This window comes from Didymosphaeria variabile (assembly GCF_027946475.1).
Source record: "Didymosphaeria variabile strain IMI 356815 chromosome Unknown scaffold_4, whole genome shotgun sequence".
NCBI lineage: Eukaryota > Fungi > Ascomycota > Dothideomycetes > Pleosporales > Didymosphaeriaceae > Didymosphaeria > Didymosphaeria variabile.
In genome coordinates this window covers 3,741,791-3,769,349 of record NW_026611623.1, presented here as the reverse complement: position 1 = coordinate 3,769,349, position 27,559 = coordinate 3,741,791, and the positions used below count along the sequence as shown (strand labels likewise).

The window sequence follows — 27,559 nt, the reverse complement described above, 5'->3', positions numbered from 1 at the left end:
TATGAGAGGCAAATAGGCGGCGTCAGTGGCATTGGGCCTACAGAGCCCGAAAGAATCTACTCAATCTCTTCTACAATTGGTCCCTTCCTCCCCGTGTCCCGTTGCCCCGACAGAGGCTGTACGTTCAGCCCTTGCAGGTTTCCCTCAAAACCGAGGTCAGGTCCAAGTCTCAGCCCTTCATCCCGAATTCTGTACAACTTCTTCATACGCCATGTCTCCAAGCCCTCGACCACATTAGTCGCATGGTCTCTGACCAGCCCATCTACATCCTCGTCTCTTGCCCACCGCAATACTCTCTCCACCTCCTCCGTCTGACGAGCTCCCAAACCAGCTACGCTCTCCTTCCCATCTTGAAGCAACCCATCCATGCCCCTCAATAGCCCCATAACGGCCAGCACCGCGGCCCGCCTCAAGATGCCCTTCGCCTCAGCAGTCTCCATGGTAACAATAAGCAGGACAATCTGCAACGCAGCATCCACCGTGACCTGACTTAGCAACTCAAGCCTCTTCTCCAGAACACTGCTGAGAACACTAAGCGCAGAAGCGCGAATTCTTACATCCTCTTCTATACCTGTGTCTTCCCAGCCCTGCACGATCTTGAACAGCGCATTGCGCTCCGCTTGTTCGGCAGGGTTGTCTGCATCTGGATCGAGCAGGTTCGGAATCGGACCGCCCCATGCAGCCTCGCCTTCTTCCTGCTGTTCGCGTTCTGCTTCAAAGAGCTCGTTGCGCTTCGCTAGCGTCTTCTTGCGCTGGCCGCGGCGTGAAGCAAGCGATAAAGTTGCTTCAACGATCAATTTCAGACTCGCATGTTTCGCTGATACAGCTGTGCTGGAAAGCCAAAACGCATCTTCTAATACAAAGTTATTTAGTGTTTCGCCGAGGCGGAGCCGGAAGTTGAGCGCTTCTTCAACTTCCTGCTCTTTCCTGAGCCGCAGCGAGCGCTCGTCAATGTCAACGAAGGCATCGACGATGATGCGGACGGTGGGGTTGGGGGCGCGGACTGCGACGTCGACGACGACGGGAATGGCGGCTGTGTAGACGTAGGATTCGGTGTCTGCTACGGATGCGGAGAGTAGCGTGTGTGTCATGGAAGGTACGTCGATGATGGGGAATGCGACAGGGTCCTGGATCAGTTTGCGTATCGTTGATAGAGCCCAGACACGGTTGGGTGGCTCAGGAGAGGTGAGGTCTGTAAGCGCGGTCTTCAAAATTGCGCGATGCTGAACTTGTGGGTCTATTGCAGGCGTCGGTACGGTGGCAGGCTGGATGATCTGAAGTATGTTTGTCGCCGCGTTACTGATTAAGGGCGGTATTGAAACCTCGTAGTTGGCCTGAGAGAGGTATTGTAGGGAAGGAAGCATCGCATCTATGACTTTGGCGATCTCTGGCGTTCGTTTGAAATCAGGCGATGAGATGAGGGTGCTTGTGATGCTGATGGCAAACGATACAATATCCTCGGAGCCACCATCATTCCCCTCCACTTGAGTTGCGGACGCGTGCTGCACGAGCTTGCCCAAGTTTGCTCGACTAGGCTCGTCTCTGTTCTTTAGATTCCTTGTTCTTGTCTGATGCTCTGCGACAAAGTTCTGCAAAAGCTGGCCCATGAGCTCAATGATATGCTGGGGACTGCGAGCAAATTTCTCTTTGAACTGTGTCGCCAGTGCTTCCGAGAACTTTGCGTTTATTAGGGCCGAAAGCGGATCCAGGTCAGGCTCGTTTGTCAACGACGTCGCTGATTGTGATCCTGGGGACAGCCATTGCCTGGTGGACTGTATGAATATCGCACCCGCAGTGGAGTCTTCAACGTTGGCTTCCACCAACAACGAAACGAGGAGGCCGACATATTGGTCGACATTGGCCATTCGTGCAAGTAGATCTCCCATGTTCCCCACGTCATCGTTGGCCTGAATTCGCTTTCGGATCTCGACACCGCCTTGGGAACCCGGCGCGAACGTCCAGTACGGTTTACCATGCCAGAAGAGATTCTTCGAAAGACGACCGATTCGTGGTACTTCGCATGCGAGCGCGAGATACCGGAGGATGATTGCACGAGGAAGCATCGACCATCCCTTGTCAAGGGACGGATGTGAAGATGTGTAAGTGATCAGTCCCCAAAGAGGTAAGATAATCGGGCTAACGAGTCTTTTCAAGAGACCACGGTGTGAGTATGAAGAAGTCAAAGTAGCCAATCGACTCAAAGCACGACGCAGATCCTGTTCACCTACAATGGTCTGTGATGCACTTTCTTCCGAGCTGTGTGCACTCGGAGAGATTGTCTCAAGTAATGGGGTGGCAAATAGGTCCCAACCAATCATCTTTGGTGCACCGGTGCTTTTCTTGTTCAGTATGCCTCCTGCGATGATCTGACCAGCTGCGCGGCTAAGCTCTTTACCTTCTTTTCCATCCAGCAAAGCACTTAATTGGGGTGCGAGCCGTATGAACCATTCATCCTGACTCATCTCGATAGGAACAGAGGATAGTAATCGTGCGGCTTGCGTGATGGACTCAAGGGGTAGCGGCAGCCTCGACTGTGGTCCTGAAGCGTCTTGCGGCACCTGAGAGTTCTTGGACAAGTATGACAGTGCAAGAAACTCGATGGTATGCCGAACTCCATGAGGACGAAGGGGGATCATGGTGAGCTCTTTTGTAAGCTGCGATTTCCACCACAGTGGGACTTCCTGTTGAAGCAGAGAAGTGAAGACGGGCAGTAAGCGGGAAACAGGTGTGATAGTAAGTATCCTCTTATATATTGGTGCATATTTGGCATGTAACTTTCCACTCGGTTGTGGTGAAAAGGAGAGTTCTGCAAGCGCGGATAAGACATCTGGAAAAATTCGCTGGCTCAGGAGCGGTTGCACGCCCGTACCATCTTGCTCAAGGATCGGGATCAAGACATCGATCACTTGAGCAAGAGGTCTCCGGTCAGGACTAGGGTGGATTGGTATGGACACCACTAGAACGGATTGCGGGCGCTGAGCGAAGACGGTGCCGCGGGAGAGATGAGGTAGGATTCCAGTGAAGGTGACCAGATCGAGCAAGCCGTAAACAATACCTACGAGGGACGCATCATACGGCTCGTCCGGAGAAGCAGCTTGTTCGGCCGAATTTATTGCTTGTAGATGGCCGAGCGACTCTTGAAGAAGGCGTGGAACATCGCTGGGTTCTTGGTGGGGTATTGTTCCTTTACCCAGGAACGGCCCAACGAACTGGATGGCTCCATCTATGGCGTCCTCTACCGCACCCATATCGTCGCGTGCGATTAGTGCTGCACTCTGATGAAGGTGTTGAAGCGGTGGCGGAGGACGGCGGCCGTTGATAGTTCATCTTACCGAGGTCTGAAATTGAAAGCGTGACGACGCGAACACGCTATGCCTAATTCGATTGGCGCGCTCCAACGCGTCCGCCAGCCACCCCCAGGGTTGATGCGGCGCTCCTGCTTCCTCTCGCCAGCAACAATCTCGTTCGATTCGACACTGCATGGCGTCTCTTCTCTGCATCTGTCGCCGCTTTCTCAATTGCACTGCTACTGGAACCTGGATCGCGACAAGTCATTGCCAACTTCTGACCATGTCAACAACGGTGGGACGGCGCACAACGACCTTTCCATTCACATTTCTTCTCTCGCTTGCAGTGCAAGCTGCTATCGCATGTCACTTTCCCTATAGTTGCCGAAGTCCGTCTTCCACTTGGAATGCTTCACGGCGCCTCGCGTACGTGCATTGGTGCGCACACACTCGAGCCTCTTAGTACGGCATCAATGGGTTGTCTGCATGCTTGGCCTTTGCGCTCTGGCGGCAACGCTAGGGTAGTACGTGAGGAGGGCGGGCTCGGATCTTAACCCTAATCATCTTTCGGTATTCGTCGCGTCTTGTACGTGCGCGAACAGCATCGCGGTCATGTCGCCGACCTTCCGATTAGACGCTGGACGGCTGCCGAAGTGCCTCACGGTGCAACGACATGCAAGAAAGCTCAAAAGGGAGACTCGAGGTACGGGAAGTCACGAGCTTCGAGATTGAGGTTTCATGTGCCTGTCGGGGTTTTAAAATTCTCACGCGAGAACCACGTCGACTCCTCAACTGTACAACAGACTCTGGCCAGTACGGATAGCTTCATCGACAGTCATCATGGCGTCCAAGAGGAGAGACCTGGAGGGAGATGCCGGACACCTCGTATGAGGATTGTCTTCGGGAACTTAAATACCGCAGGCGCACTGAACACTCTGTTTTGAAAGCTAAAGGGGAGCTGCGACACCAGGTGCCAACACAAACCATGTCTCCGTGGACGCCTTCGATGGGCCGGATAGGTGGAAGGAGAGCACAGTTTTGACCTCTCGGTCGAGTCTTACAAACAGACGCATCGAATTGGATACTGCAGAGATCCACTCGTCGGAAAGGTGTCTTGCATGCCCAGCGAGGTCTCAACGCAGTCCAGTTCGTTGTAGTCCTCTTTTGACAAACTGTCACGCTCCGGACCAGAAGCCTTGATCTTCCACGAAGAGTCGTTTCCGAGGTTCCACATGGATTTGGACATGGTATGCAACGTTTGTACCCTATAGTGGAAGGAACAGAGCTGTTTGTTGCGACCTCGATGAAGATACCCGTGCATCTGTCAGTAATTGGGTTCTATGCCCATTCTGATTACCCCAACATGGACGCAAGTCCTAACCCAGTCTTCAACCTTTTGCGCTATCTTGATGTTGCGAAGCCTGTGTCACAGATTTTATCACCGACACTTGTTACCCTTGGTAATATCCGGCCAGTCGCGTCAATCGCCAGCCTGTACGTCCAGCGTGCAGCTGCCTTGGCGAGCGTATACCTATCACTTCATTCGAATAGCTACCTCGCTATTACGGGTGCGACCATGCGGTTTTTGAGGATGTTATTTGTCCGCATCACATGCCCCCCAATACCTTACAAGGAACCGGGGAGGAAACAAAGACTAGTCTCAGAGAGTCATGCTTCAACACACAGAGAGAAGCAACTGCAGAGGGAAACCCTCAGTTGATGGCGTTTGGAAAGAGAATTGCGCGCTCGTTGTGCTGTTCTGACTAGGAACTTGTCAGTTGGTGCGTCACCGTCTATGATGACGAAGGTCTCGGTGCAATGAGAAGCAAGGCAGAGCCAGAGAACATGACGAGTGGCTTGTTCTGAAGCGTCGCGAACAGGGAATACCACCGGTCAAGATACGTCGTGCACTCTTCTGGGAAAGGCTACAACGACAAGGGCACACCTGCTGGAAGAGCGCGGTCGATCAAACACAACAGTCGCAACAGAGGCTTGCAGAAAGCAACAAGAGGCACAACGCACATCTCGAAGACCTCGGCGACGGGACCTCTCTGGAGTGAGGATCAAGGCTTCGACCTGTCTGTCAACGTTGTCCACGAGATCGTGTAGCCGCTTGAACTGCACCGCAACGCTTTCTGGACGAGACTATTTGCTGATCATCGGACCACACTTTCTGCTGTAAGCTTTTGGCCGGACCTGGGGTTGTGTCATCGACATATTTGGGACGGAGGTCATTGCTCGTGCGTTGGCGTAGAAGAGGGAGTCTGTGGTGAAGACTCGCGTGGGTCGTTCCACAAGCCGTCTGCGCACGCAGGCGGCAATGTTCTTTTTTATAAGTTACTCTTCCACATAGAGCAGATCCTACAGCTAACCTTCGTAGTTCGTATTTATCCCCTTGTCGCCCAAAAGTGGCTGCATGAGCGCGATGACTCATCACTCCCGCCTTATGACGAGAACATACACGTGTATATATCTTCAGCTCTCGACCAGTTGACGAGTTTTCTCTGCCATGAGTTCGAAACGGACAGTGCAAATATGGCCGCGGCTCCTTCTTACTCGATCGTGCGTCTCCCAAAATCACACTCCCACCCTCCAACCTGGAAAGCCCTCATCGCAAAACAGAAAACCCTCCGTCTCCAGTCCCTGCTCACCTCACCCGACTCCTTCTCATCAACCTACGAAAGGGAGATCGCCTTCACGGATGCAGACTGGGAAGCCCGCCTGCAGAACCCATCGGCCTACACTTTGATCGCCGTGAAGTCCACCGCGAGCCGCGCAGGGAATGACAGAGACGAGGGAAGACTAGATAGCGACTACCTCGACGGCGAGTGGGTCGGCAGCGTGGTCCTCGTCGGACCAGAAGAGAAGCATGGGAGTCCCTTCGCTACTTTCGACATCTGCGCTCTTTTCGTCCTGCCCGAAGCGAGGGGCACGGGTCTGGGCGGCAAATTGATCGAGAGCGCTGCGTCTGAAGCGCAGAGGCTCGCAGGGGTTGCCAGCAAGGTCTTGATAAGAGCTGGAGTTGCACGCGGGAACGAGCGGGTGCTGAAGCTGTACGAGAGAGCTGGGTTCTTGGAGAGAGGTATTGAAGCCGAGGCGGGCTTAGAGATGGATGCAAGGGTTTTGATAAAGGAGAATAATGCGTGATGAGTTTGATTTGGTCAGTTTCGTATACGCAGGAGCATGTTATTCTCCAGAGTTTCAGGAACGCAGATTTTTCGAGTAATGGAATTACTGGCTGGTGTCACCTTATCGTCCAACGACGTCCAAGATGCTGATCATGCTGTCGCGTCTTCTATATGGTAGTCCTCTGGTAGTGACCTACGCATTGGCCAGCCAAGGATGACTCCGCCTATAACGCAGCTACGACTTCTCCTCTTGTTCGTCTAGCCTAGCTCGACTCAAATCCTGCCGACCGGTCGATGCTGTACATTGTTCATGAGACCTTGCCCGCGTGCGGCAAGTGACAGAAAAACTTTCAAATGACAGCGTCGACGTTGGCTCAGTATGTTCTCAAGTGTTGCAAGTACAAAATCGTTGAATAGAAAGCTAATTGGTATCTACCGGATCCCATGGGTATTGTTCCCTGCTCATTAGATTACCACGCCCAAGAGGGCTCCAAAATTATACACCCGACGTAGCCGAGCTACGTCGAAGTTTTTGCCCGAAATAACGCCAAAATGCAACCATATCCATGAACACATGTCTAGCTCGTCAAGAACCTCCTGGTAATGCTGGCTTAGAGCATCAAGGCAGCCGCGAAAGCGAAGATGGCTGCTCCGCTGACTGCCACCTTGCCAGCGGCGCCTGGTGTGTTGGTAGGGCTGGAAGTCTGGGAAGCGGTCGGCTGGATAGGAGCACCAGTGGAGGACCCTCCAGTTGCTGTAGCGGAAGTAGTGGCATTGTGGCCCTGGCTTGCAGATCCAGAAGGCAGTGCGGTTCCATAAGAGGTGCCAACGGAGGTGACGGTGGTGTTGACAGCGCCAGGGGACAATTCCTTGAAGTTGGCGCAGGCGATGCGGGTCTTGTTGGCCAGGTGGACGACAATAGACTTATCGCCGAAGAAGGACTTGTCGTCCGTAGAGGTTGCAATGTAAGCGTCATTGTAACTGCGTAATGCGTTAGCTCGACGTGACTTGGTGAGATCAAGGCCAAGACTTACGTAGCAGAGAACGAAGTTTGAGTGATTTTACCATGTTTACCAGAGAGATCGCCCACTTGGCAAGATTCTGGCTTCGTAGCGTCACAAGCGGGATCTTCGCCGCGCTTGTACGGGTCAAGATGCGCGCCAGTGGCAGTGCAGTTGCCATCCTCAGGAACGGACTTCTCATGAATGTGGTATATGAAGGGGCCGCCCTCGGCAGGCAGATTGGCAAGGGCGATCTCGACCGAGACACCCATTCCAGCAGCACCACTGGCGATCTTGACGGAGCCAGAGACTTCGTATGGCGCCTTGCCCTTGATGAGGGCTTCGTACTGTGCGCCGACGGGATTGCTATCTACGACGGGAGCATCCTCGGCGAAGACAGCTGTGGCCACAGCGAGTAGAGAGAAGATAGACTGAGTACGCATGGTAGCGATTGTTGTGGATCAATGCAGAGAGGTCGGTATTATCGAGTCAGCAGTCGAAGAAGCCGAGCGAGTGTGGTCAAGGTTGGAGCGAAGGTAGGTCTGAGTGAAGAAAGCAGAGTGAGGGGGTGTGACGAAATAAAAGGCAGTGGAATGTGGGAGGTGGAAACGGGGCAGGGGCGGATGTAAATACGTGATGGGGCCTGTGAAGCGGTCGCACCTGCAGCACAAACGACCAGCCATGCGCCACACGCACCCCAGCCCGAGCCTGGAGGACGGCATTCCTCTGGCTTGTGGCCCAAGCAGCGGGCGAAGTCTGACGCGCCCAATTGGCATGTTTAGGCCTGTCTGGTCAGTGTCTTTCCCGATGGAATTGCCAACGACTTGGGCCGTATGGAATAAAACACGATGCATGGCATGCCTGTGCAGCGAGTTCCTGTGGCACAGAGCCCTCCGTGCCTCCCCCTGGCCTGTTGATCGCACCTCTGCCACGGATAATTGGCGACCCGTAGAGCACCTCGTTTCCCCAAACGACTGGTGATAGCGTTTTGGAACGTGAACTTGGCGCCCACCCCCATGCCACATGCACAATCAAGCTTTACGCCAGGGCCACAGGTTTCGAAACACGTCTAGCTCGACGAATCTGCAGCCAGGATGCTCAGCCCTGGTGGTTGGGGCAGCCCTTGGCGCTCAGCTGAACGCCCAGCAACAATGACAGCGCCTACAGGTGGCAGTTGGAGGAGCGCTGAGCCTCTCCGTGCGACACCGCCTCTTTGCGCGCGATTCATCCCGTAAGCCATGTTGATGCAGGAGTTGAGCATGGCTGGCGCAGTGGTCGTCTGGGAAATCAAGCTTCGGCTACTGCACACCGGCTGCTAGACTACCGGGCTATCTACATCTCCATTTACATTTACCCCAAATAGATCGCCGACGAACCACGCCCGATCGCTTCCCACCTCCGAACACGATGCTGACCGTGCTATCGTTTCAGCGCACGCAGATAGCACAGCCCGCTGTCCCTGAGGCCTTCGCACGACTGTCTCCGCGACGTCTCCACTCGAGTTGCGAAACTACCGCACGAAAAGAACGCGGATAAGACGGGCCATCTTCGAGCATCGCGAAATGAGCGCCGAGGCCGAGAGCTCGCGGCTGACGCAGTGCAATATCGATCCCATGCTGTGCCAATAACCAACAGATTAAATAAGCATCGGCGCGGGGAATTGAGATTGGCAGGACATGTGCATGTGCCGTGCATCGACATCGAGAGACATGCATCACGACGACGCCGTGACGACCGTTGTTGGTCACACTGGTAGGCGGCACAGCATGCAAACACCTTTGTCCGCGGGCCGCACGTGAGCGCTGCACCTCCAGGATTGGACAGAGCCATGCTACCAGATACGAACTGGAATAGGCTCGCTTCATGTTTTCTTTTGCGCGCTTCTGGGCTAACGACGCACAGTCATGAATGAATACATGCATGACGGTGCAGCTGGAGTAAACGAATCATCGTTCACTAAATCACAATGTAGTCAACGAACGCGCATTGAAGCACTACTGAACAGTGGGAAGACTAATTCTGGTCTGCTTTGGCTCAAGTCACACAATACAGTGTCCGAGCGGTACGTCGACACCTATACGACTGATATAGTACTCTCTATTCGATTCACCTTGAAACAGTCGGTACGCTCCTAGTCAACTCTTCAGCACCTTCCTGTTGGTCATCTTCTCACTTGCCCTTCATCACCCTTCGACCCTCTCTCATCCCTACACTTATAACTGACCCGCGCTCTGCAAAAACCCACCCTCTTCGCCGCCCCAACACTCACCAGATCTTCCCCCACAGCCTCAACGTCTTTATACGCCTCCGGCGCTTCCTCAAACACCAAATCCTTACTTTCGCACACCACCCACGTGCCTGTTCCTCCTCTCGGCTCGAGCAGACTTGAAGCCTTGTACTTGTGGCTGAGCGTGGATAGCGCTTTAGCCCGCGACATGCTTCTGCCGGCGCCGTGAGCGAGGGAGAGCGCATTCGTAAGACCATAGGAGGTTGAGGGGCCGAGTTGTGGGGTAAGGATGAGCGTCGGGGTTCCGCGGGAGCCGGGGAGTGGGAGGATGGGAAGCGGTAGGGATGTGGAAGGGTCCTGGGTTGGTGCAGCACCTTTGCGGTGGATGTAGGCGTGTCTTTGTGAGGAGGTGGAAGCGGTCGCTCCAAAAGCCGTCTCTTCGGCCGTGGATGTTGCTGGAGAAGTCGGTGGCCACTTGACGCGATCCACGTTGTTGTGCCATATATCGACCACGCGTCGAGCACAGAGTTCGGCTTTGGCGCAAGGGATAACATCGTGGACCTCCGCTACATCTGCGTCATTCTTACCCAAACTCCAGACTGGCTCTCCGGGTTCAAGACAACTCAGGAAACGTAGAGCAATGAGGTCGCGGTTCGCCTTAGCCCATCGACAAGCTCGATCATGTTCCTCGAGATACTCCCTTGCCTCCGCGCTATCCTCTTTCAAGCTGACCTGGCCTCCAGAAGTGTATTTCTTCAAGATACTCGACCCGAACCCTCTGGAGCCGGAATGAACCAACAGGACCTGCAAAATCAGCACACACCTCCACCCCACACGACGAGGGCCAACTCACCACCTCTCCCTCGTGAAGCCCACACCCTCCTCCGCCTCCTCGACAACCTGAATCTCCGCAAAATGATTCCCCGCCCCTATCGTCCCTACACTCCCATCCCACTCCTCCCCGCACCACACCCTCCTCCTCATCCACCAACCACGTTTCCCGTTCCTCTTGCGTCCGCCACACCCCTCCAACCCCTCAACTTCTCAGCAACCTTTCTCGCCTTATCCCCTTCGACCTGCCCCCTCGACAACCGCGTCCTATACCACGCCATCCCGCACCCAATATCCCCGCCTATCAGCGGCGGATGGATCCAGCCCTGAGAGACGAAGACCGCACCAATGGGGAACTTAGTACCAGGGTGAATGTCAGGCTGTCCGACGGCGTGAACAAGACCGGGAAGCGTGCGTGCCGTAGTCTCAAGTTGGTCAATGGAGAGCTTGTCGACCGCTGCAGCGTCGGCGAGGACATGCACAGGGCAGTTGGGATTTGCTTCCGCTATCGATAGACGCCTTGTTAGTCTTCGCATTCAGCCAGGCCGGGGAAATCGAAAGATCTTACCGTGTATGCCGGCGTCTCTGTTTACCCCGACGTACTCCTCTCCCGCGGATATGAGCAGCGACACATCGTTCCGTATGCCGCGCTTCCAGTCGTCTTCGTGTATGAGTTCTGCGCCGGAACCAGCGATGAAGATCCGCGAGGGCTTCTTGATACGCAACTTCGAGCATGCGGCTTTGAAGACTAGATTGCGGAGTGAGGTTGGCGAGTGTGGATCTGTGCACGCGCTGGGGGGTATGAGGAGCGGCGCTCTTTGCGACTGGTTGGTGTTTAGGGCTATTGTTATGCGTGTTGGTGCCATCTTTGTGGCGGGTGAGCTCAATCTGGGCGAGTCGTGGTCTGGAATGATGGATCGCTTTGTGTACTTGATCGTGAAATGCTTTCTGCACTCGAAAAGTGCAAAGAGGAATCGACTTATGCTGGTGTGAAGAGTTTGAAGATTGTGATTCACAGCCTCTTATTGTAGCAGTACATCTGTGGCTGTGCGCGCGACCGTGAACTTGCTCAGTTCGACTCATTTGAGGCTGAACGCCTGACCATTTCCTAATTCGGCAAATACTGTAGACGCAGCCACCGCAAGCGAGCGTCTGCACATTGACTGTAAAACAGTCTTGATTTTCATTTGATTGATGGAATGATATACAACACGCTACATTAAAACAAGTTTAGTCCGTTTAAGAAGTCCAGTGAGGCACCTGAGCCTTGTCGCCAATGACCCCATCCTTTCCATCCACACCATTGTCGATCTTCGCCGGAGTCGGTCTCTTGAAGTGCGGTTTCAGCGGCTCCCAGCTCTCCGCATTGTACCCTTCCTGCACCTTTTTGCACTTCTTCAGGCCCCAGTCAGTCACGCCGACCATCAGGCAACTCTCAAACATGAAGGCCATACTACCCTCGCCAACCTTGCGGGGCTGCAACTCAGCATTAGACGCTTTCTCATGCGTAGAAGCATCTGGACCGTGGCCGGCCATTACATTGTGGAGCGATGCGCCAGCGGGCTGAAACCCACCACCGGTTTTGGCGTCGTATTGACCTTGGATCAGACCCATAAACTCAGACATGGTGTTGCGGTGGTACCACGGCGGCCGGAATGTATCCTCGGCGACCAGCCACCTGGGTGGGAAGATAACAAAGTCTGCTACTGCCGTGCCTGGGTGGTCCGACTGCGCGGTCAATACAGTGTAGATGGAGGGGTCTGGGTGATCAAACGAGACGCTGCCCATTGTGTTGAAGCGAGCAAGATCGTACTTGTATGGGTAATAGAGACCATGCCATGCCACAACATCGAAAGGAGTATGACCCTGTCTGGCAGAGAAGAGGTGGCCAGCAAACTTGCACAAGACGTGCCATTCGGTCTCAGTGTCCTCGTCGAAGTCTGCTATGGGTGCCTGGAAGTCACGCGCGTTCGCGAGGCAATTGGAGCCAATCGGGCCCAACTCTGGCAGCTGGAAGTGCCCTTGGTATAGTTCAAGGATGTACCCTCGCACAGGGCCATCTGGAAGATCGACGCGATACTTGATGCCGCGTGGGATAACGGCGATCTCGTTTGGCCGTACTAGTAGACGGCCTAGCTCTGTGCGAATATCCAGCACGCCGTGCTGAGGTACTATGAGGAAGTCTCCATCGGCGGAGTAGAAGGCCTCTTTCGCATCCATGCTCTTTCCTGCTGCATAGATGTACATGCCAAGGCCCTGCTTCATTGTAGGATCACCAGCGCCAGCTACAAGATGTAGCGAGTGCACCCAATCCACCGTCTCGTCAAGGTCGAAGGGGTCCCATCGTAGCTGGTTTGGGATATGGTGGATCTTCTCGTATGGCTTGTTCTCAGGGTTGGTGTTGTATGTGGAGGATTCGCGGGGCTCGAAGTTGCTGTGCCCGCACGAGGGCAGCACGCGGTACAACCACGTTTGCTGGTTCTCATGTCGCGGTGCAGTGAAGGCAGTCCCGGATAGCTTCTCAGCGTAGAGGCCGTATGGTGGTTTCTGAGGAGAGTTTGCGCCGATGGGCAATGCTCCCTCTACGGCTTCTGACCTTTTCACGTGTCAGCCAATGTGTCAGTGGTGAAGTATGAACAGGAACGCACTCATGGTAGGAGTTGAAGCCATTCTGGTACCGATACTTTTCTTTGTGGGCGAACTGTGAGGAAGGCATGGTGAATGTCTGTGTAGTCTGGATTGAAGAACTCCTCGAGGTTGCGCTTGGTCAAGGGCACAGTGCTCTTGGGGACCTTCTTTCCGCGGATGGGCAGTTTTTTAAGAATCGTCTGCAGCTTGTTCCTCGGGTGCCGTGGGGTATGAGGATCGTCATACGCGTCGGCCGACGGTAAGGCCATGGTTCTTGGAATAGCGGCTTGGGGCGGCTTGAGATTCCGTACACAAAGCGGAGACGTGGAGTGTCCGGCAGCTCACGTCTGGCGCATGCGATGAGGCAGCGGAATTGTTGCGCGCGGCCCCTGCACTCATGCCTGCGAACCCTGGTCTAGTCGCTAGCGCCCGCGCATATCCCCCGCCTTCCACCGGCGTTCCGTCACCAACCGCCGTTGTCGGCTTGTGACAAGATGACCGCGTCGGGGTTGTACTTGTGCGAGGGTTGGCCTTCATGAAAAAGAATCAACCTACTCGAAACACAGCCGCTGCTATCCTCACCATGCCTGCTCTTCGCTCGTGGTTCAACATTCCTCGCGGCTCGCACTTCTCGCTTGCCAACATCCCCTTCGGTATCATCTCAACCGCGACTTCTGAATCACCGCGTGTTGCAGTTGCCATTGGAGACCATGCATTAGATCTCGAGGCGTTCGCTGCCCACAATGGCTTCTCGGCCCTCTCTACGATCCAGCCGTATCAAGCTGTATTCTCCGAACCCTCGTTGAACGCATTCGCTGCCCTTGGCCGGCCAATTCACTCCGTCGTGCGGAAGTACATCCAGAGCGTATTCGCCGAGGACACACCATATCCCGACGTGCTGAAGAACAATTCAGCGCTGCAAAAGGACGCATTGTTTGCTTTGAAAGATGTTCAAAACCATTTGCCGTTCAAGATTGGTGACTACACAGACTTCTTCGTGGGCATGAACCACGCCTACAATTGCGGCGTCATGTTTCGTGGGGCGGCGAACGCCTTGAACCCCAACTACAAGCACCTCCCTGTGGGCTACCACGGTCGAGCCTCTTCAATTGTTCCCTCGGGCACCCCGATTCGTCGACCGCACGGCCAGTTCCTGCCAAACCCAGCGGCAGAGGAGAAGGTACCCGTCTACACGCAGATAAAGAAGCTTGACTACGAGCTAGAGCTGGGCGCGTTCGTCTGCAAACCGAACAAGATGGGAGAACCTGTGCCGATTGGCGAAGCTGAAGACCACTTGTTTGGTCTGGTCATGTTGAACGACTGGTCGGCAAGAGACGTGCAGTCCTGGGAGTACATTCCTTTGGGCCCTTTCAACGCAAAGAACTTCGGTAGCAGCATTAGCCCCTGGGTTGTGCTGATAGATGCCCTTGAGCCTTTCAAGGCGAAGGGCATCCCGAATGACAAGGAGGTACTGCCTTACCTTAAAGAGAAAGATGACAAGACCGTCTACGACATTCAATTGAAGGTCGATCTGAAGAGTGAGCATCCTAGGCCATTCAGCCATAATCTTGACTGACGCATCACAGCAAAATCCGGCAGTACAGGCACCGTTGCTAACTCGAACGGCAAGCATCTGCTCTGGTCCTTTCCCCAGTGTCTAGCCCACCATACATCCACTGGGTGTAACCTACAACCCGGTGACCTGCTCGGCTCAGGAACGATAAGCGGCACGTCCGCAGGAGAATATGGCTGCCTGCTTGAGCAAACTGAAGGTGGCAAGAACTCTATCAAGGTGGGCGACGAAGAGCGCACATTCTTGCAGGATGGTGATGAGGTTACTTTCACAGGTGTCTGCGGTACTGATGAAGAGGCTCTGGTTGGTTTCGGTCAAGTCACTGGCAGAATAGAGCCAGCGCTAAACCTTGGCTACTAGTCGTTCTCATATAGATTCAACCACCAATAGATTCGTTGTAATACAGCATATACCTAACTTAAGAGCATTCCATAAAAGCTACCATCAAACATACACTTTAACGTTTACCGACCGTTGTTCCCAAAGCTCAAATAGGTTAGCCAGCGCATTGCTACAGACATCTTGCTGTCCGTCCACAACGTCGGAAGTTCTTCGCACGCCACGATATGCCTAGTGCTTGAGATATTTACCTCGTACGAACTTACCATCGCGTCTACGAGAGGCCGATGCGAGCAAGACACAACGCAAAACAAACGATCAGGGCCTTGCCCCACCACGTGCCTGTTATTCCTCCGCATCGCGCTAGTGAGCGGCCAAATTCCGTTGTAGCTCCATCGCACCTTTCCCCGCCTTTGAATGGCATCGGATATCATTCGGTCGCAGACGATCAAGGCGGCCATCCGAGGCCACAATCGATCAAATGAGAAGGCAGCAAATGCCCTTGAGTAAGGAAGCCGTGTTACTGTGTGCCTTAGCCGCACACTGACGCATCGGAAGGTGATGCCGCGAGGTTATAGCCAAACTTTCTCCACTTCACATTTGGAGACGGACTATAAGATCAAGTGGCCTCCTACATGGCACTAAATCCTTCAAGCCCCTTCGTATCTTCCTTTCTTTCTTTCCCCGCATTTTTCTCAGCGTCACAGAAGAGATCATGACTTTGGCTATCTACGTTGCGGCTGCGGCCGTGGTAACGTTCTTTGCATACCGTTTGCTCTATGGCACGGATACTCCGCACATCAAGGGACTGCCTGAAGTTAGAGGTCTGCCGTTGTTTGGCAGTCTGTACGAGCTTGGGGAAGACCATGCGAAAGTAGCTCAGGGATGGGTGAAGAAGTACGGACCAGTCTTCCAGGTTCGAATGGGCAACAGGGTACGTTCCTCCATCTGATTCCCTCTCGAATCTCCATGCACATAAAAAAAGTCCAACTCTAAATTCTCATAGAGAATCGTCTTTGCAAACACCTTCGACTCCGTCCGTCACTTTTGGATCACGCACCAATCCGCCCTGATCTCGCGTCCGACCCTTCACACCTTCCACACCGTCGTCTCTTCGTCCCAAGGCTTCACCATCGGAACTTCACCATGGGATGACTCCTGCAAGAACCGCCGCAAGGCCGCCGCAACCGCGCTCAACCGCCCTGCGGTCCAGTCCTACATGCCGCACATCGACCTCGAATCCATGGTCAGCATTAAAGAACTGCTTTCCGACTCAAAGGGTGGGGAAATCGACCTCGATCCGCGCGCGTACTGGCAGCGGTATGCGCTCAACACTTCACTCACACTGAATTACGGTTACAGGATTGATGGCGACAAGGATGACAAGTTGCTGCATGAGATCACCGATGTGGAGCGCGGTGTGAGCAACTTCAGGAGCACGAGCAACAACTGGCAAGATTACATTCCGCTGCTGAGAATCTTCCCGAAGAAATCCAGCGAGGCGATCACGTTCAGGGAGAGGAGGGATGTGTACTTGGAGTACTTGCTCAAGGGGCTGAAGGAGCGCATTGCCAACGGCACAGATAAGCCATGCATCACTGGAAACATTCTCAAAGACCCTGAAGCCAAGTTGAACGATGGTGCGTTGACCCCCTTACACTTTCCTCCTAATTGAAACGACCCATCACTGACACCTTCCCAGCGGAAATCGATTCCATCTGCCTAACCATGGTCTCCGCCGGCCTCGACACCGTCCCTGGCAACCTCATCATGGGCATCGCCTACCTCGCCTCCCCCGAAGGCCAAGCCATCCAGCAACGCGCCTACGCCGAAATCAAGAAAGTCTACCCCAACAACGACGCCTGGGAGCGCTGTCTGCACGAGGAGAAAATCCCCTACGTCACCGCCCTCTACAAGGAGATCCTCCGCTTCTGGACCGTCATCCCCATCTGCTTGCCGAGGGTTAGCATCAAGGATATCCCCTGGAACGGCGTGGTCATCCCTGCGGGTACTACTTTCTATATGAACGCGTATGCTGCGGACTACGATGAGACGCACTTTAAGAACGCGGAGAAGTTCGATCCCGAGAGGTACTTGGATGTGCCCGATGGTGCGGGGACACCTCACTACGGTTACGGAGCTGGCAGCCGCATGTGCGTCGGCTCGCATCTTGCGAACCGCGAGCTTTACACTGCTTTTGTGCGGTTGATTAGCGCTTTTGAATTCACGCCGCCAAAGGATCCGAGGGATGCGCCGATCCTCGACTGTCTGAAGGCGAATGCGATCCCCACGAGTTTGACGATGGAGCCGAAGTACTTCAAGGTCGGGTTCAAGCCCAGGAATAGGCCGCTGTTGGAGAAGTGGATAAAGCAGAGTGAGGAGGCAACGAAGGAGTTGATGTAGTTTGCGGTCGAAAGAGTGTATCAGTGTATCTTGTTCTGTAGCAACACACAGCAGAATATGTACACAGTTCACATGCATGTGTCTTCTTTGAAGATGATATCCTAGGTAGAGACCTGGGAATGAACCTTGTATTATACTAGAATCCATGAACGCCCTTATCCCCGATTCAAACCGATGACTGTTTTCGTCATTAGGGTATCATAAAGAGGCACCAAGGTGCTTGGAAATAGTCAAGAAGCTAGACACTGCAGCTCGCAAAGTGTCTTCGACTGTGGACATGGTAGCTTGGCCAGTGACTGGACGGTCAGTCATATATGGCCTACTTATCGTCCTCATCGTCCTCATCGGTCTTGTCGCCATCCATGTACGCCTCCATTCGGCGCACGTTGTCCTCGACATCTGAAGTATCCTCCCTGCCGGTCTTCTGGAACCTCGGGCGGTCATCAGCGACGGCAAGCTGAAGCTTCTCGTTATTGTATCCCTTGCCGTTGAAGGCGTTGACGAAAGCCTCGGCCTCTTCGAACTCCTTGAACCGAACAGTCAAGACGCCCTCTGGTTCTTTGTCATAGAGGACCACCTTCGTGACCTCACCAAACTGACCAGCCGCCTCGCGCATATCCTCCTTGATCTCCAGCACGGCGCCCGTATCCTCCTCATCATTGATCTGTTCGAGGGTGAAGGCCTTCTTGATGATCACAAACTTCGCCCATTTATTCTTCTTTGGAGCGAAGGTCTTCTGCACCTCCTCCTCGTCATCGTCGGACCACTCAGCAAGTTTGCTAAAGACTCATCAGAAAGGCGCTCAATCGGAACCACGAGGGCATCACTTACCGGTTCATCTCGGCGCGATTGCGCTCAGCAGCCTTGCGATCCTTGCGAACAAGCTTGTTCTTAACAACCTCGCCGTCAGTGATCTTCTTGTAAGACATGTCGGCCTCTTGGACCTTCACGACGCCCTCGGAGGTTTGGCCGGGACGGAACTCCCAACCGTCAATCCTCAGAATGGCCTGCTGGATGGACTCCTTCTTGAAGTACACAACGAGGACATCGCCATTGAAGTCGCCGTCCTCATCAGCGTATATCTTGATGCGGGGCTTGCCATCGACACCTTGCTCAATGATGCCGGCCTTCTTGAAGGTATCCTCGATCTCCTCAATGGTAGCATCGCGAGGGATATTAGTGGCATACACGGCTCGGTTCTCGATCACCTTCTGCTGTTTCTTGGAAGGAGCCTATCATGTGTTAGCCATGGGATGAAGAGAATGCCGTAACAACATACATCTCCGGTGGTCGGAGCCTCCTTGCGCTTGTTGCCAGGTCCGACATCAGTGCCATCTTGGGACACGGCGTTCTGCACTTCCTGATCTCCACCATTAGCAGCAACCGGCGCAACTAGATCTTCCAAGTCCTGACGGTCGGACATTTTGGATCAAGTTGGGGTTGTAAGATTTGGTTTTCGTTGCTTGGTCCTAGGGGACACGCGTGATATGAAGATTTGGTTTTTGAGCCCTCAGAAGGTATCGCTAAACGGCCTCGCGATCCTGCAGATTCACAGCAAGTTGCTCAAGTACCTTGCGCCGGCGTATGAGCAGCTGTGGTGACCCCACGAAAAGTAAACCTTTGTTTGTGATCGATTGACAGTCGAGTATGAGCGTGCGACGGAGAAAATTTGCGCTCGAAAATTGCAAGTGCGACTGCAAGCGGAAGGCAGCGAGGTGAAGCAGTCGAGCGCCGTTGCGATCAAAATATATGCGCACGGACGCTGTCGTAGGCGTGGCGACGGCAGTCACGCGTTTGTTTGGTGCCTGGTGGGGCCTAATCGTTCTGCGGCAGGCAGCGAGATGGATTGAACGTCTGTATACACTTAGGAGATGCTTTTGGGGGACGAAGGGGGTACTGACCTGAACTGAGGAGCTCAGTGGGTGGCTGCATGGCGGGCCTCCATCGTTAGTCAACTGAAGGGTGGATGCCGTACAGCATCGCCATTCCCGAGGGCGTAGAGGAACCTACACTGAGCGTCGCTATGCATTGAAGTTGTTCCGTGGGCTTCCAAGGTGGTAGGCTGACCAGTGTGTGTCGTCCAGCGGTGCGAGTGATGTGGAGAGGTCGGGCTCAAGCTCGCGCAAGCTCTCCCTCTGGGAAGGATGGCGCGCACGGGCGTGGGGTAGCGTCTGACGGCATCGCCGTTTCCGAGCTCTTCTCAAACAAGCACACGACTCGAACGTGAAGCTGCCTGGGTGCGCTTCCTGCGGCAGGCATTTAATGATCATGATCCGACCACCGTAGCTCTTGCTGCTCATCGTACTCCGTCCCTTCTACACAACACACTCTACCTCACCATGCGCGACCCTATACCGGCCCCTACGCTCTTCAGAGAGCTCACAGAACCCCTCGCTAATAAGCTCTCGCTGAGCACGTTGCCATACCACGCGCACGAGATTGCACTCGGTTTCTTTGGGTATCACTTCATCCTCTACTATCTCTCGCCCACCTTGTCACGGGTAATATGTCCGCAAAGATACAGTGGCTTCAACAAGCGCACCCGCTTGAACTGGGACATCCACTGGGTCTCCATGATCCAGGCTTTGTTCGTCAATACTGCGGCGCTGTATGTAATCTTCAGTGACCCTCAGCGCAAAGAGATGGACTGGAAGGGTCGGCTCTGGGGATATACACCAGCTAGTGGCATGGTGCAAGGTTTCGCTGCAGGTGCGTAAGCTCCCTGCTAGGATTGGCACGATTCGGAAACGTCTAGCTTTTGAATTGGGGAAACATGTCGGAGATCTTATCTACACATTCACATCGTGCTGACATGTGCCCAGGATACTTCCTTTGGGATCTCCAGATCTCATCGCAATACATTTCACTTTCCGGGGTTAGCGCACTAGTGCATGCTATTGGTGCTCTGGCAGTAACATGCATTGGCTTTGTATGTTTTCCCCTAAGCACAAGACACTTGATCTGACTAGCTTCAGAGACCCTTTGGAAATTACTACGGCCTCTCTTTCGTTCTCTACGAACTCTCCACGCCCTTCCTCAACATCCACTGGTTCTGCGACAAGCTGGATCTCACCGGCTCCAGGATTCAACTATACAACGGAATTGCGCTGCTCGCCACGTTCTTCGGATGCCGAATTGTCTGGGGAACGTACCAATCCGTACTGATCTATTCGGACATCTACACGGCTTTGACGACGTCCCCTTCGGATCCACTAGCATCGCCGTTAGATGAAGGAAAGTGCATTAGCAACGCAAGTTCCGTTAGTCCTGGCTATATCAGCGGTTGTGAGGCTGGAGAACTGCCGCTGTGGCTGGTTAGCATATACCTCGTTGGCAACACTGCTTTAAGTTTGTTGAACTTCTACTGGTTCAGCCAGATGGTGAAGGCCGTGAGAAAGAGGTTTGTGGCGCAACCGGGAAGCGAGGCGAAGGCGAAGGCGAAGGCGAAGAAAGGACAGTAGGTGTTTCAAGGGTTAAGGTAATATGAGCACTATCAGCCTACACCGTCTCTCAGAATCTGACCTGTTTGTACATCTGGCGAAGCCTGGCAGTGACAATCCTACACTACTACATACTCAAGCGGCAATCAATCGCAATCTTATTATCCATATCAGTGCGACCCTCCCATTGCAACCAAGTATGGACCTCCAATCTCTTCATGCAGTTAAGATAATGTGTCCCGCTTTACGAGTACGGCGAACTATAACTCGATGAAGGATAATTGTCACCCTGCCCTTCATATGTTGATGTGGAGTTCCAAATCATTGCATTTGAGGAAGCAGGCGTGCAGTAGAAGGCTGCCGCATATGGCATGGAGCTGGTACGCATCATCAGCAACCACCAGAGAACAGAAGTAGAACCACTCACATCTCTGAAGGCCCATCATAGGAGGATGCCGACTCCCAAGCAAGGGAACCTGGCGTATGCGACCTCATCAACACTGGGCGGATAGGGAATTGCGCCGGAGCGTTTGCTGTCGTCAAGAGCTCCGAAATACAGTCGGTTTCGCAGAATGAAGCTGACGACTCGAAGAGGTAGGACTGTGGATCCATATTGCCGTACTCGATTGACATCGGCAAGCTTGGGACACAGTTGCCCCATTGCTCCGCAGTCTTCTGATTACTGAACAGGCTACTACTCGGAGTCGCACTTTGGTCGCCGTCGACCCCGATCGCTACATGCTCGAAGAGATAAGGGCTCGGCGACCTCGCGTAGGAGGAGACACTGTCGTGCTGGAGGCGGGGCGTTTGGGGTAACGCGGGCTGAGATGAAAGGCGACTGTAACTTCGCGTAACGTCGGTTCTACCTGCGGAAAGCAGTTCAGCGAGAGATAGTAGAGAAGCGTGGCAAGAAGTATACCTGGCTGAGAACTGAAGGTCCTGAGATGCTGCAACCACTCACTTTTCGTCCGCTGGTTTCTTCCTCGAACGTATCGACAGGGCGTACCATTCCTATGACATCGCTTGCAACCCGGCTTTCCACCGTCGCACTTGACCTTCCTATCTCTGCACCGGGCACAAGCAACGTGCTTCATCTCCGGTACTACTGAGATCATCCTTTTGAAGACTTTCGATGGATCGACTCAAGTCATTGAACTATCAAGTATGGGTTGAATGAATCGGAGTGGAATCGTCCACGGGTCTCAAAATATCCGAATAGATTGCTGACACGTCCCTTGACCTCCAGCCAATGTTTAAGTAGGCAACCCTCATCCCATCTCATCGCAGCACTAAACATCTCAGACCCAGCACACTGGCATGGCAATCCATCTCGTTCTAAAGCACCCAGTAACCATAGGAACGCAGTGCTCTTGGCCTGAAGCTGAGCCTCAGTAAGCCACCACACCAAGGAATGAACAGGCTGCGGCTCGCATTGTATGTGGTTGAGTTTCAGTGCAGGCACCGTTGACCGCAAAAGGGACTCAGACCGACTTGAGGTCAGGTAGCATGCGGACCATGGGCCGCCGGGGCTTGGCAACTTCTTTGTGGCAGCCGCCTCACCGACTATGATGAGCGTCTGATGAGGGCTCGGAGGTATGAGCTTTGTTGTACGGAAGGTGCCAGCGGCTGGCTGTGCAGGGTGGAGGGGTCTTCAAATGTCTTTTGAACGGCGCTCACCGCCCCTTACTGCGGTGTAGCCGCAGCTTGTGGTACAGCATTGCTCGACGTGACGCAGCCCAAGGCCACGACTTGCGCACTTCCGCAAGCTGCAATCAAGACGAATTGCACGCGTGAAGCTTCGCGGTGTAGTACAAAGAAATATTTCACTTCAGACACCGGCCAGCAAGGATCCGACGTGTATGTAGGGAGCTTCTCCTTGGGAAGGTGAGATCCTGTGGAGGGGTCGAATATTTCAAGCTGTTCTCAAGAAGCAGGCGCGTCCCGTTGAGCTTGGAAGGTTTGCTATCCCAGTGGCGTCTGCATGGCACGTCTTTCTGGAAGGTCAACAAGCCGCCGTGTGACCACACGAGAATAGGACAGTGGGTACATCTGCGGTCAACATTTGCAGCGTGCAACCGCGCACAAAAACGGACTTCGTGGCAGAGATGTAAGATGCCCTTGGATCTGGAACAGTCAAGTGGAGCGCATCTTATGCCCTTTGTTGGTGGGTTATTTATCGTGATCGGCTCCTGGAAGCAGTGCCATGGTACCTTCTACCAAGCAACGCACAATGAGATTAGATCTGGAAGTGAAGCTGTGACACCTCGGAATGGCAATAGCTCGCTTCCCCCACAATGGGTGTTCAGCGTGGCGATAGTCGTAGGGCTGACCGAGACGGTGCCGCAGTACTCAAGGAGGCTCTGTTTGCTACGCTTGTGAAAGGTAGGATCAACGTCGTCAATGACGTTTAGGAGTAGCACGCGAGCCTGCGATGGGTGAAGCATTTGCTGGTATGATCTCGCTCTATGTTGCCTGCATTAGGCAAACATCGCGGCACTCGGGACGAAACCTTAGACGGGCCGTGGTCCGCAAGAGGTCTGATGTCCGTGGAGATGGTAGGCGCCATGCACACAGGCGTGAACGGGTGGATTCCAAAGTAAGTTGACAGATCGAGATTCCGGGGGCCGAAGCTTAAGTTCTGTCATCTCTAGCAGAAGAAGGCACGATGGGTACAGTCCGCTCTTGCGCCTGGAAGCTTATGAGGAGGATATGCAAAAAAGGGGCCGGAACTTGGTGCTTCGTTTAAGGCCTGATTGTTAGCTGTAGCCAATCATAGGAGACGATGTCCAATCCCAGGACTTCCTCGAGGCACGCGCGCAGTGATGAGCAAAGTGTTTCCTGGCAGAGCGATCAGAGCGCGAGTCAAGCAGAGTTCTCACCAAGGCACGGCTCGTGAATACACACTTCACATGCACATCATTCTTACCGAATGACAGGGGTCAGGGTATTCCACGACTCGCGCCAGTCACGGAAGATAACATGACACCGAAAGTAGGCGCGTGTTTCAGGATCTCTAGGGTATTGTCTGGTAGACAGACAGCCTGTAGGAGAGGTGATCTGTCAAGTAGTCTATTCCTATATCTGCCGGATTTGCACGCAACTGCGGAGATGCGAGATACGAAAAAGCTTATCCCTAGAAGCGTGCAGCGGCGCGCGCCTCCCCGCTTTTTAGATCTGCCGATCTTTCCAAACTTTGGTCTGTTTCAGGACAAGGCACAAACTTGTTCATGGTTTAGGCTTGAGAGTTTAGGCTAGTGGCAACGATGTGCAAGTTCATCAATCTGAGGCAACGAACACACGGGTCCTTGAGGGTCCGAATACAAAATGCAAAGCTAACTAAAAGTGGTATTCAATGTCGTGATAGGAATACAGATTGATGGAAACATTGACCAAGCACCAAATCAGCTGCCGCAAGGCCTCCAAAGTGAATGGTATTTGCCTATGCAGCATAGCAGCACTTGCAGCCCCCCAAAGCCCAAGACAAGGGCCAAGAAACCTTAACTCCATCTCCACTATCATGAGCTTCCGCGTCTAGATCTTACGGAAAACCTTTTCGTCCTGAGGATCCCTGGGCATCACGATAACGGTGTCGAGCTCGCGATTCGTGTCCTGCGATCGGCTGCGGAACCGTTCCTGAGAGGTCCCGCTTTTGAGTGACGCGCTGTCCTGCTTGAGGTCATGGGTACTTCCGTGCCCGAAACGGGAAACGATGGCCTGACTGGCTGTGAGGAACCAAGGAAGTCTGCCGTGGGGTTTGACTGCATGCACTGTTAGTCCGGCAATTGCAATTGACCAATTATGGTACTCACTTGTCCAGTACTCGCGGTGGTCCTCATCGTCGGGAACAAGGTGTCCACGGCTAATGATCTTAGTGATGTAGATCAATCCGTTTAAGACTGTGTACACCAGAAGCCCGGCAATCAAGCCGTACGCAGCGCTGTAGCCTAACGGGATGAACATGACAGTAACGAAGGCTGGAACAGCATCGCCAATGTATCGCCAATTGATCATGACGATCTGGCGCATCATCAAACAGCCGACCTGAGGAGGGGTTAGCGAGGATGGCTTGCTGATCTGGGGGTTGCGCTTACCAAGATCAAAGTGCAACCAGTGGCCCATGGAGGAATTGATGCGAAGATCGGAGCGAAGAACATAGAAACGAAGAAGCAGATACCGCAGGTCATGGCTGTCAAGCCTGTCTTTCCACCTTCGGCAATGCCAGCTCCCGACTCGATGAAAGCTGTGACAGGAGAAACGCCAAGGAGAGAACCGACGGAGATGCACAACGCATCCGTGCAATAGGCGAGCGTAGATCTGGGGAAATCTCCAGTGTCCGGGTCAACGACCCCGGAGAAACGCGCCATACTATAGAGTGTGGCCGTGCAATCGATGATATCGACATAAAGAAACGTAAAGAGTGCGAGTACGAACTGTGATGGGGCACTCGAAATGTTCCAATCCAGGACATTGAGGGTTGTGATGGGGTGGAAGTCCACAACCTTCTTAAAGAACTTCCAGCGGTCGTCGCCCTGCTCGGTGTTGGGAAAGTAGGTGAATGATGTTCCTCGACTACGAGCAGATCAGTGCCCTGTAACTAGAAGCAGGTCTCTACTTACGGCCAAGACATGATTGAGACTATCGCAATGCCAGCAATCATTGCGCTCTTAACCTTGTAGGCCATGAGGTAGGCTGTGACTATGCCTCCACACATGATACCAATCCACATCTACAGTTACTTGTCAGTTGCCGCGTTCGGTCCATAGATTTAGCCTGAAGCAAGCTCAAAGCCACTCACTGTTGGGGAAGTCATTTGGTGACTCAAGCAAAACCCGTTCTCATCCCTGTAGGCTTCCGAGCATCCCGCAATCTGAAGGGGCGTAGTTTTGGCACCTGATATCGCACCGATACCTGCAGAGTGACCTAGTCCAATCTCCGAGAGGAAGAATCCAATACCACAGGCGCTTGCAATCTTCAGAGACACGGGGATTATCTTGACTAGCCACTGCCGCATCCCGACGAGGGACAAGAACATAAAGATGAAGCCCTCGACAAACACAGCAGTAAGAGCCAGATTGTACGGCACAGAGCCACTGCCGTGGTAGCCCACGACTTGGTATGCGAAGTAAGCATTGATGCCCATACCAGGTCTGTGGGGAAAATCAGCGCTGACCTCTCGCAAGCTAAGCTATGGGCAGATGACATACGCAAGTGCAACGGGCATGTTCGTAAAGAAGCCAAAGAGAACGCAGCTGAATCCTGCTATAGCAGCAGTCGCTGTAATCAAAGACCGATGCAGGCCTGAGTCTGGTTAGCACGATCGTAGTAAAGGCATGAGATACTGTACCTTCTATGCAGAGTGCATAATCTCTATCCGTTGTGCAGAGAGGATCATTAGGGTCATTGCAAACGCAGTTGCCGCCCGTATCGGACAGCACAGTAGCCTTTTCAATGTCAAAATTCGTCTATAACTCTGATAGACACACCCACGTTCACGGAAATGATGTATGCCATGGTGAAAAATGTCGTCAAGCCGGCACGTAGCTCCGTTGTAAACTTCGTGTTCTTGATTTCGAAGTCCTGCAAATGATTAGTTACCACGTTCCACAAGAACTTGGGCCCTGGGGGTAGAGAACTCACATGGCCTGAACCTTCTAAGTGAAATATCCGCCCAAATGTAGATGCTGCTACCCGTCGGTTCACAGTGTCGGTTCTTCGTTTGAAGGCATTCATTACGAGAGGCGTATTAGCAAGATTGAAGACAAGGATATACAAACGGTATGAATGAAGAATTATTTGGTGAACCAAGTGTGCACTTCCGTCGAGGAAGGTTAAATAGATATCTTTGAGCCGAAGTTCATAGGGAGGAAGAATAATGAGAAGGGTTGCGTATGCAGGAGGTGCGGTCGATCACGGGGATGAAAATTAGCCTGCTCAAGAGATGTCTGCAGGGGACAGCGCAGGATAGACCGATGACAAGCAAGGGAGTTCTCGACTTTCAAATACAGAAGCAGACGGGGGTGAGGCTGCAGACAATAGCCAGCCACGAGACGTGGTGGGAGCAAGATGCGGGACGGAGGAGCTGTCAAATCGTACCTGACAGTACCGTCGACCATGGACAAATAATCGGCCACAGCGCCCTGCCATGGCGGCTTGCAGCTGCAGTACTGTGACGCTGTGGAGATTTAGTTTTGCTAGGGACGGAAGAGCGCGGTGGTGGCTGCGGGTACCGAGTCAGGGATCTAGCTTACACCCTTGAACCCTGCTTCAAAACCGCTCGTCAGGAACAGCTCGTCGATCTAAACCTTTACGGTGGGCGATCAACCGCCCCGCGTCTCTTCTAAAACGATAAACCTTGGAACTGTCCCGTGAAGCAAGAACATGGTCTGAATTGTGCTGCACAAGGTCTGGCCCCAAGAGGCCGCACCCACAGGGGCATTGACATTTCCCCGCTCCGTGGTTGTTTTGCAGTGAGGGTGAAGTGGTGACCGGTAGTTATCTCTGCAGGAAAACCCATGGCTAGAGGCCCAGCTGATCGTCCCCTTTCTTTGCCGACTGCTCTTGGGAGGGATTTGGCGGTCTCAGACCGTAGCAAACGCGGCCCTATATGCATAACACATGACCTACGGAATCACAGTGTATATGCACATCGCCGGATTGACTGGACAATTGGAACCGTGTCGACCGAAGAAGAGACATGTAGCA

General features: G+C 53.5%; 10 protein-coding genes across 10 annotated transcripts; 4 read left to right on the top strand and 6 right to left on the bottom strand.

Annotated features, from left to right (window-relative positions):
- Window positions 1–56: 56 nt before the first annotated feature.
- On the bottom strand, window positions 57–3,248 carry N0V89_006134 (uncharacterized protein; the record flags this gene model as incomplete). Its single annotated transcript, XM_056214905.1, has 1 exon — window positions 57–3,248. One exon carries the CDS (start codon window positions 3,246–3,248, stop codon window positions 57–59), a length of 3,192 nt encoding a protein of 1,063 aa, XP_056072172.1.
- A 2,574-nt stretch (window positions 3,249–5,822) lies between these two features.
- On the top strand, window positions 5,823–6,434 carry N0V89_006133 (uncharacterized protein; the record flags this gene model as incomplete). The annotated part of the gene is made up of 1 exon (XM_056214904.1): window positions 5,823–6,434. One exon carries the CDS (start codon window positions 5,823–5,825, stop codon window positions 6,432–6,434), a length of 612 nt encoding a protein of 203 aa, XP_056072171.1.
- A 592-nt stretch (window positions 6,435–7,026) lies between these two features.
- On the bottom strand, window positions 7,027–7,859 carry SOD4_2 (Cell surface superoxide dismutase [Cu-Zn] 4; the record flags this gene model as incomplete). Its single annotated transcript, XM_056214903.1, has 2 exons — window positions 7,027–7,396; window positions 7,450–7,859. 2 exons carry the CDS (start codon window positions 7,857–7,859, stop codon window positions 7,027–7,029), a joined length of 780 nt encoding a protein of 259 aa, XP_056072170.1.
- Window positions 7,860–9,410: 1,551 nt separating this feature from the next.
- Window positions 9,411–11,340, bottom strand: N0V89_006131 (uncharacterized protein; the record flags this gene model as incomplete). Its single annotated transcript, XM_056214902.1, has 4 exons — window positions 9,411–9,449; window positions 9,686–10,419; window positions 10,821–10,979; window positions 11,043–11,340. 4 exons carry the CDS (start codon window positions 11,338–11,340, stop codon window positions 9,411–9,413), a joined length of 1,230 nt encoding a protein of 409 aa, XP_056072169.1.
- Window positions 11,341–11,713: 373 nt separating this feature from the next.
- N0V89_006130 (uncharacterized protein) lies at window positions 11,714–13,190 on the bottom strand (the record flags this gene model as incomplete). Its single annotated transcript, XM_056214901.1, has 2 exons — window positions 11,714–13,070; window positions 13,123–13,190. The coding sequence occupies 2 exons, from the start codon at window positions 13,188–13,190 to the stop codon at window positions 11,714–11,716; spliced, it is 1,425 nt and encodes a 474-aa protein (XP_056072168.1).
- A 495-nt stretch (window positions 13,191–13,685) lies between these two features.
- On the top strand, window positions 13,686–15,035 carry N0V89_006129 (uncharacterized protein; the record flags this gene model as incomplete). The annotated part of the gene is made up of 2 exons (XM_056214900.1): window positions 13,686–14,640; window positions 14,689–15,035. The coding sequence occupies 2 exons, from the start codon at window positions 13,686–13,688 to the stop codon at window positions 15,033–15,035; spliced, it is 1,302 nt and encodes a 433-aa protein (XP_056072167.1).
- Window positions 15,036–15,575: 540 nt separating this feature from the next.
- On the top strand, window positions 15,576–17,417 carry N0V89_006128 (uncharacterized protein; the record flags this gene model as incomplete). Its single annotated transcript, XM_056214899.1, has 4 exons — window positions 15,576–15,637; window positions 15,714–15,948; window positions 16,021–16,654; window positions 16,717–17,417. The coding sequence occupies 4 exons, from the start codon at window positions 15,576–15,578 to the stop codon at window positions 17,415–17,417; spliced, it is 1,632 nt and encodes a 543-aa protein (XP_056072166.1).
- Window positions 17,418–17,736: 319 nt separating this feature from the next.
- Window positions 17,737–18,840, bottom strand: N0V89_006127 (uncharacterized protein; the record flags this gene model as incomplete). Its single annotated transcript, XM_056214898.1, has 3 exons — window positions 17,737–18,196; window positions 18,249–18,649; window positions 18,697–18,840. The coding sequence occupies 3 exons, from the start codon at window positions 18,838–18,840 to the stop codon at window positions 17,737–17,739; spliced, it is 1,005 nt and encodes a 334-aa protein (XP_056072165.1).
- A 916-nt stretch (window positions 18,841–19,756) lies between these two features.
- On the top strand, window positions 19,757–20,878 carry N0V89_006126 (uncharacterized protein; the record flags this gene model as incomplete). Its single annotated transcript, XM_056214897.1, has 3 exons — window positions 19,757–20,126; window positions 20,240–20,346; window positions 20,387–20,878. 3 exons carry the CDS (start codon window positions 19,757–19,759, stop codon window positions 20,876–20,878), a joined length of 969 nt encoding a protein of 322 aa, XP_056072164.1.
- A 3,510-nt stretch (window positions 20,879–24,388) lies between these two features.
- Window positions 24,389–25,997, bottom strand: N0V89_006125 (uncharacterized protein; the record flags this gene model as incomplete). The annotated part of the gene is made up of 4 exons (XM_056214896.1): window positions 24,389–24,615; window positions 24,667–24,898; window positions 24,949–25,426; window positions 25,687–25,997. The coding sequence occupies 4 exons, from the start codon at window positions 25,995–25,997 to the stop codon at window positions 24,389–24,391; spliced, it is 1,248 nt and encodes a 415-aa protein (XP_056072163.1).
- Window positions 25,998–27,559: the final 1,562 nt, after the last annotated feature.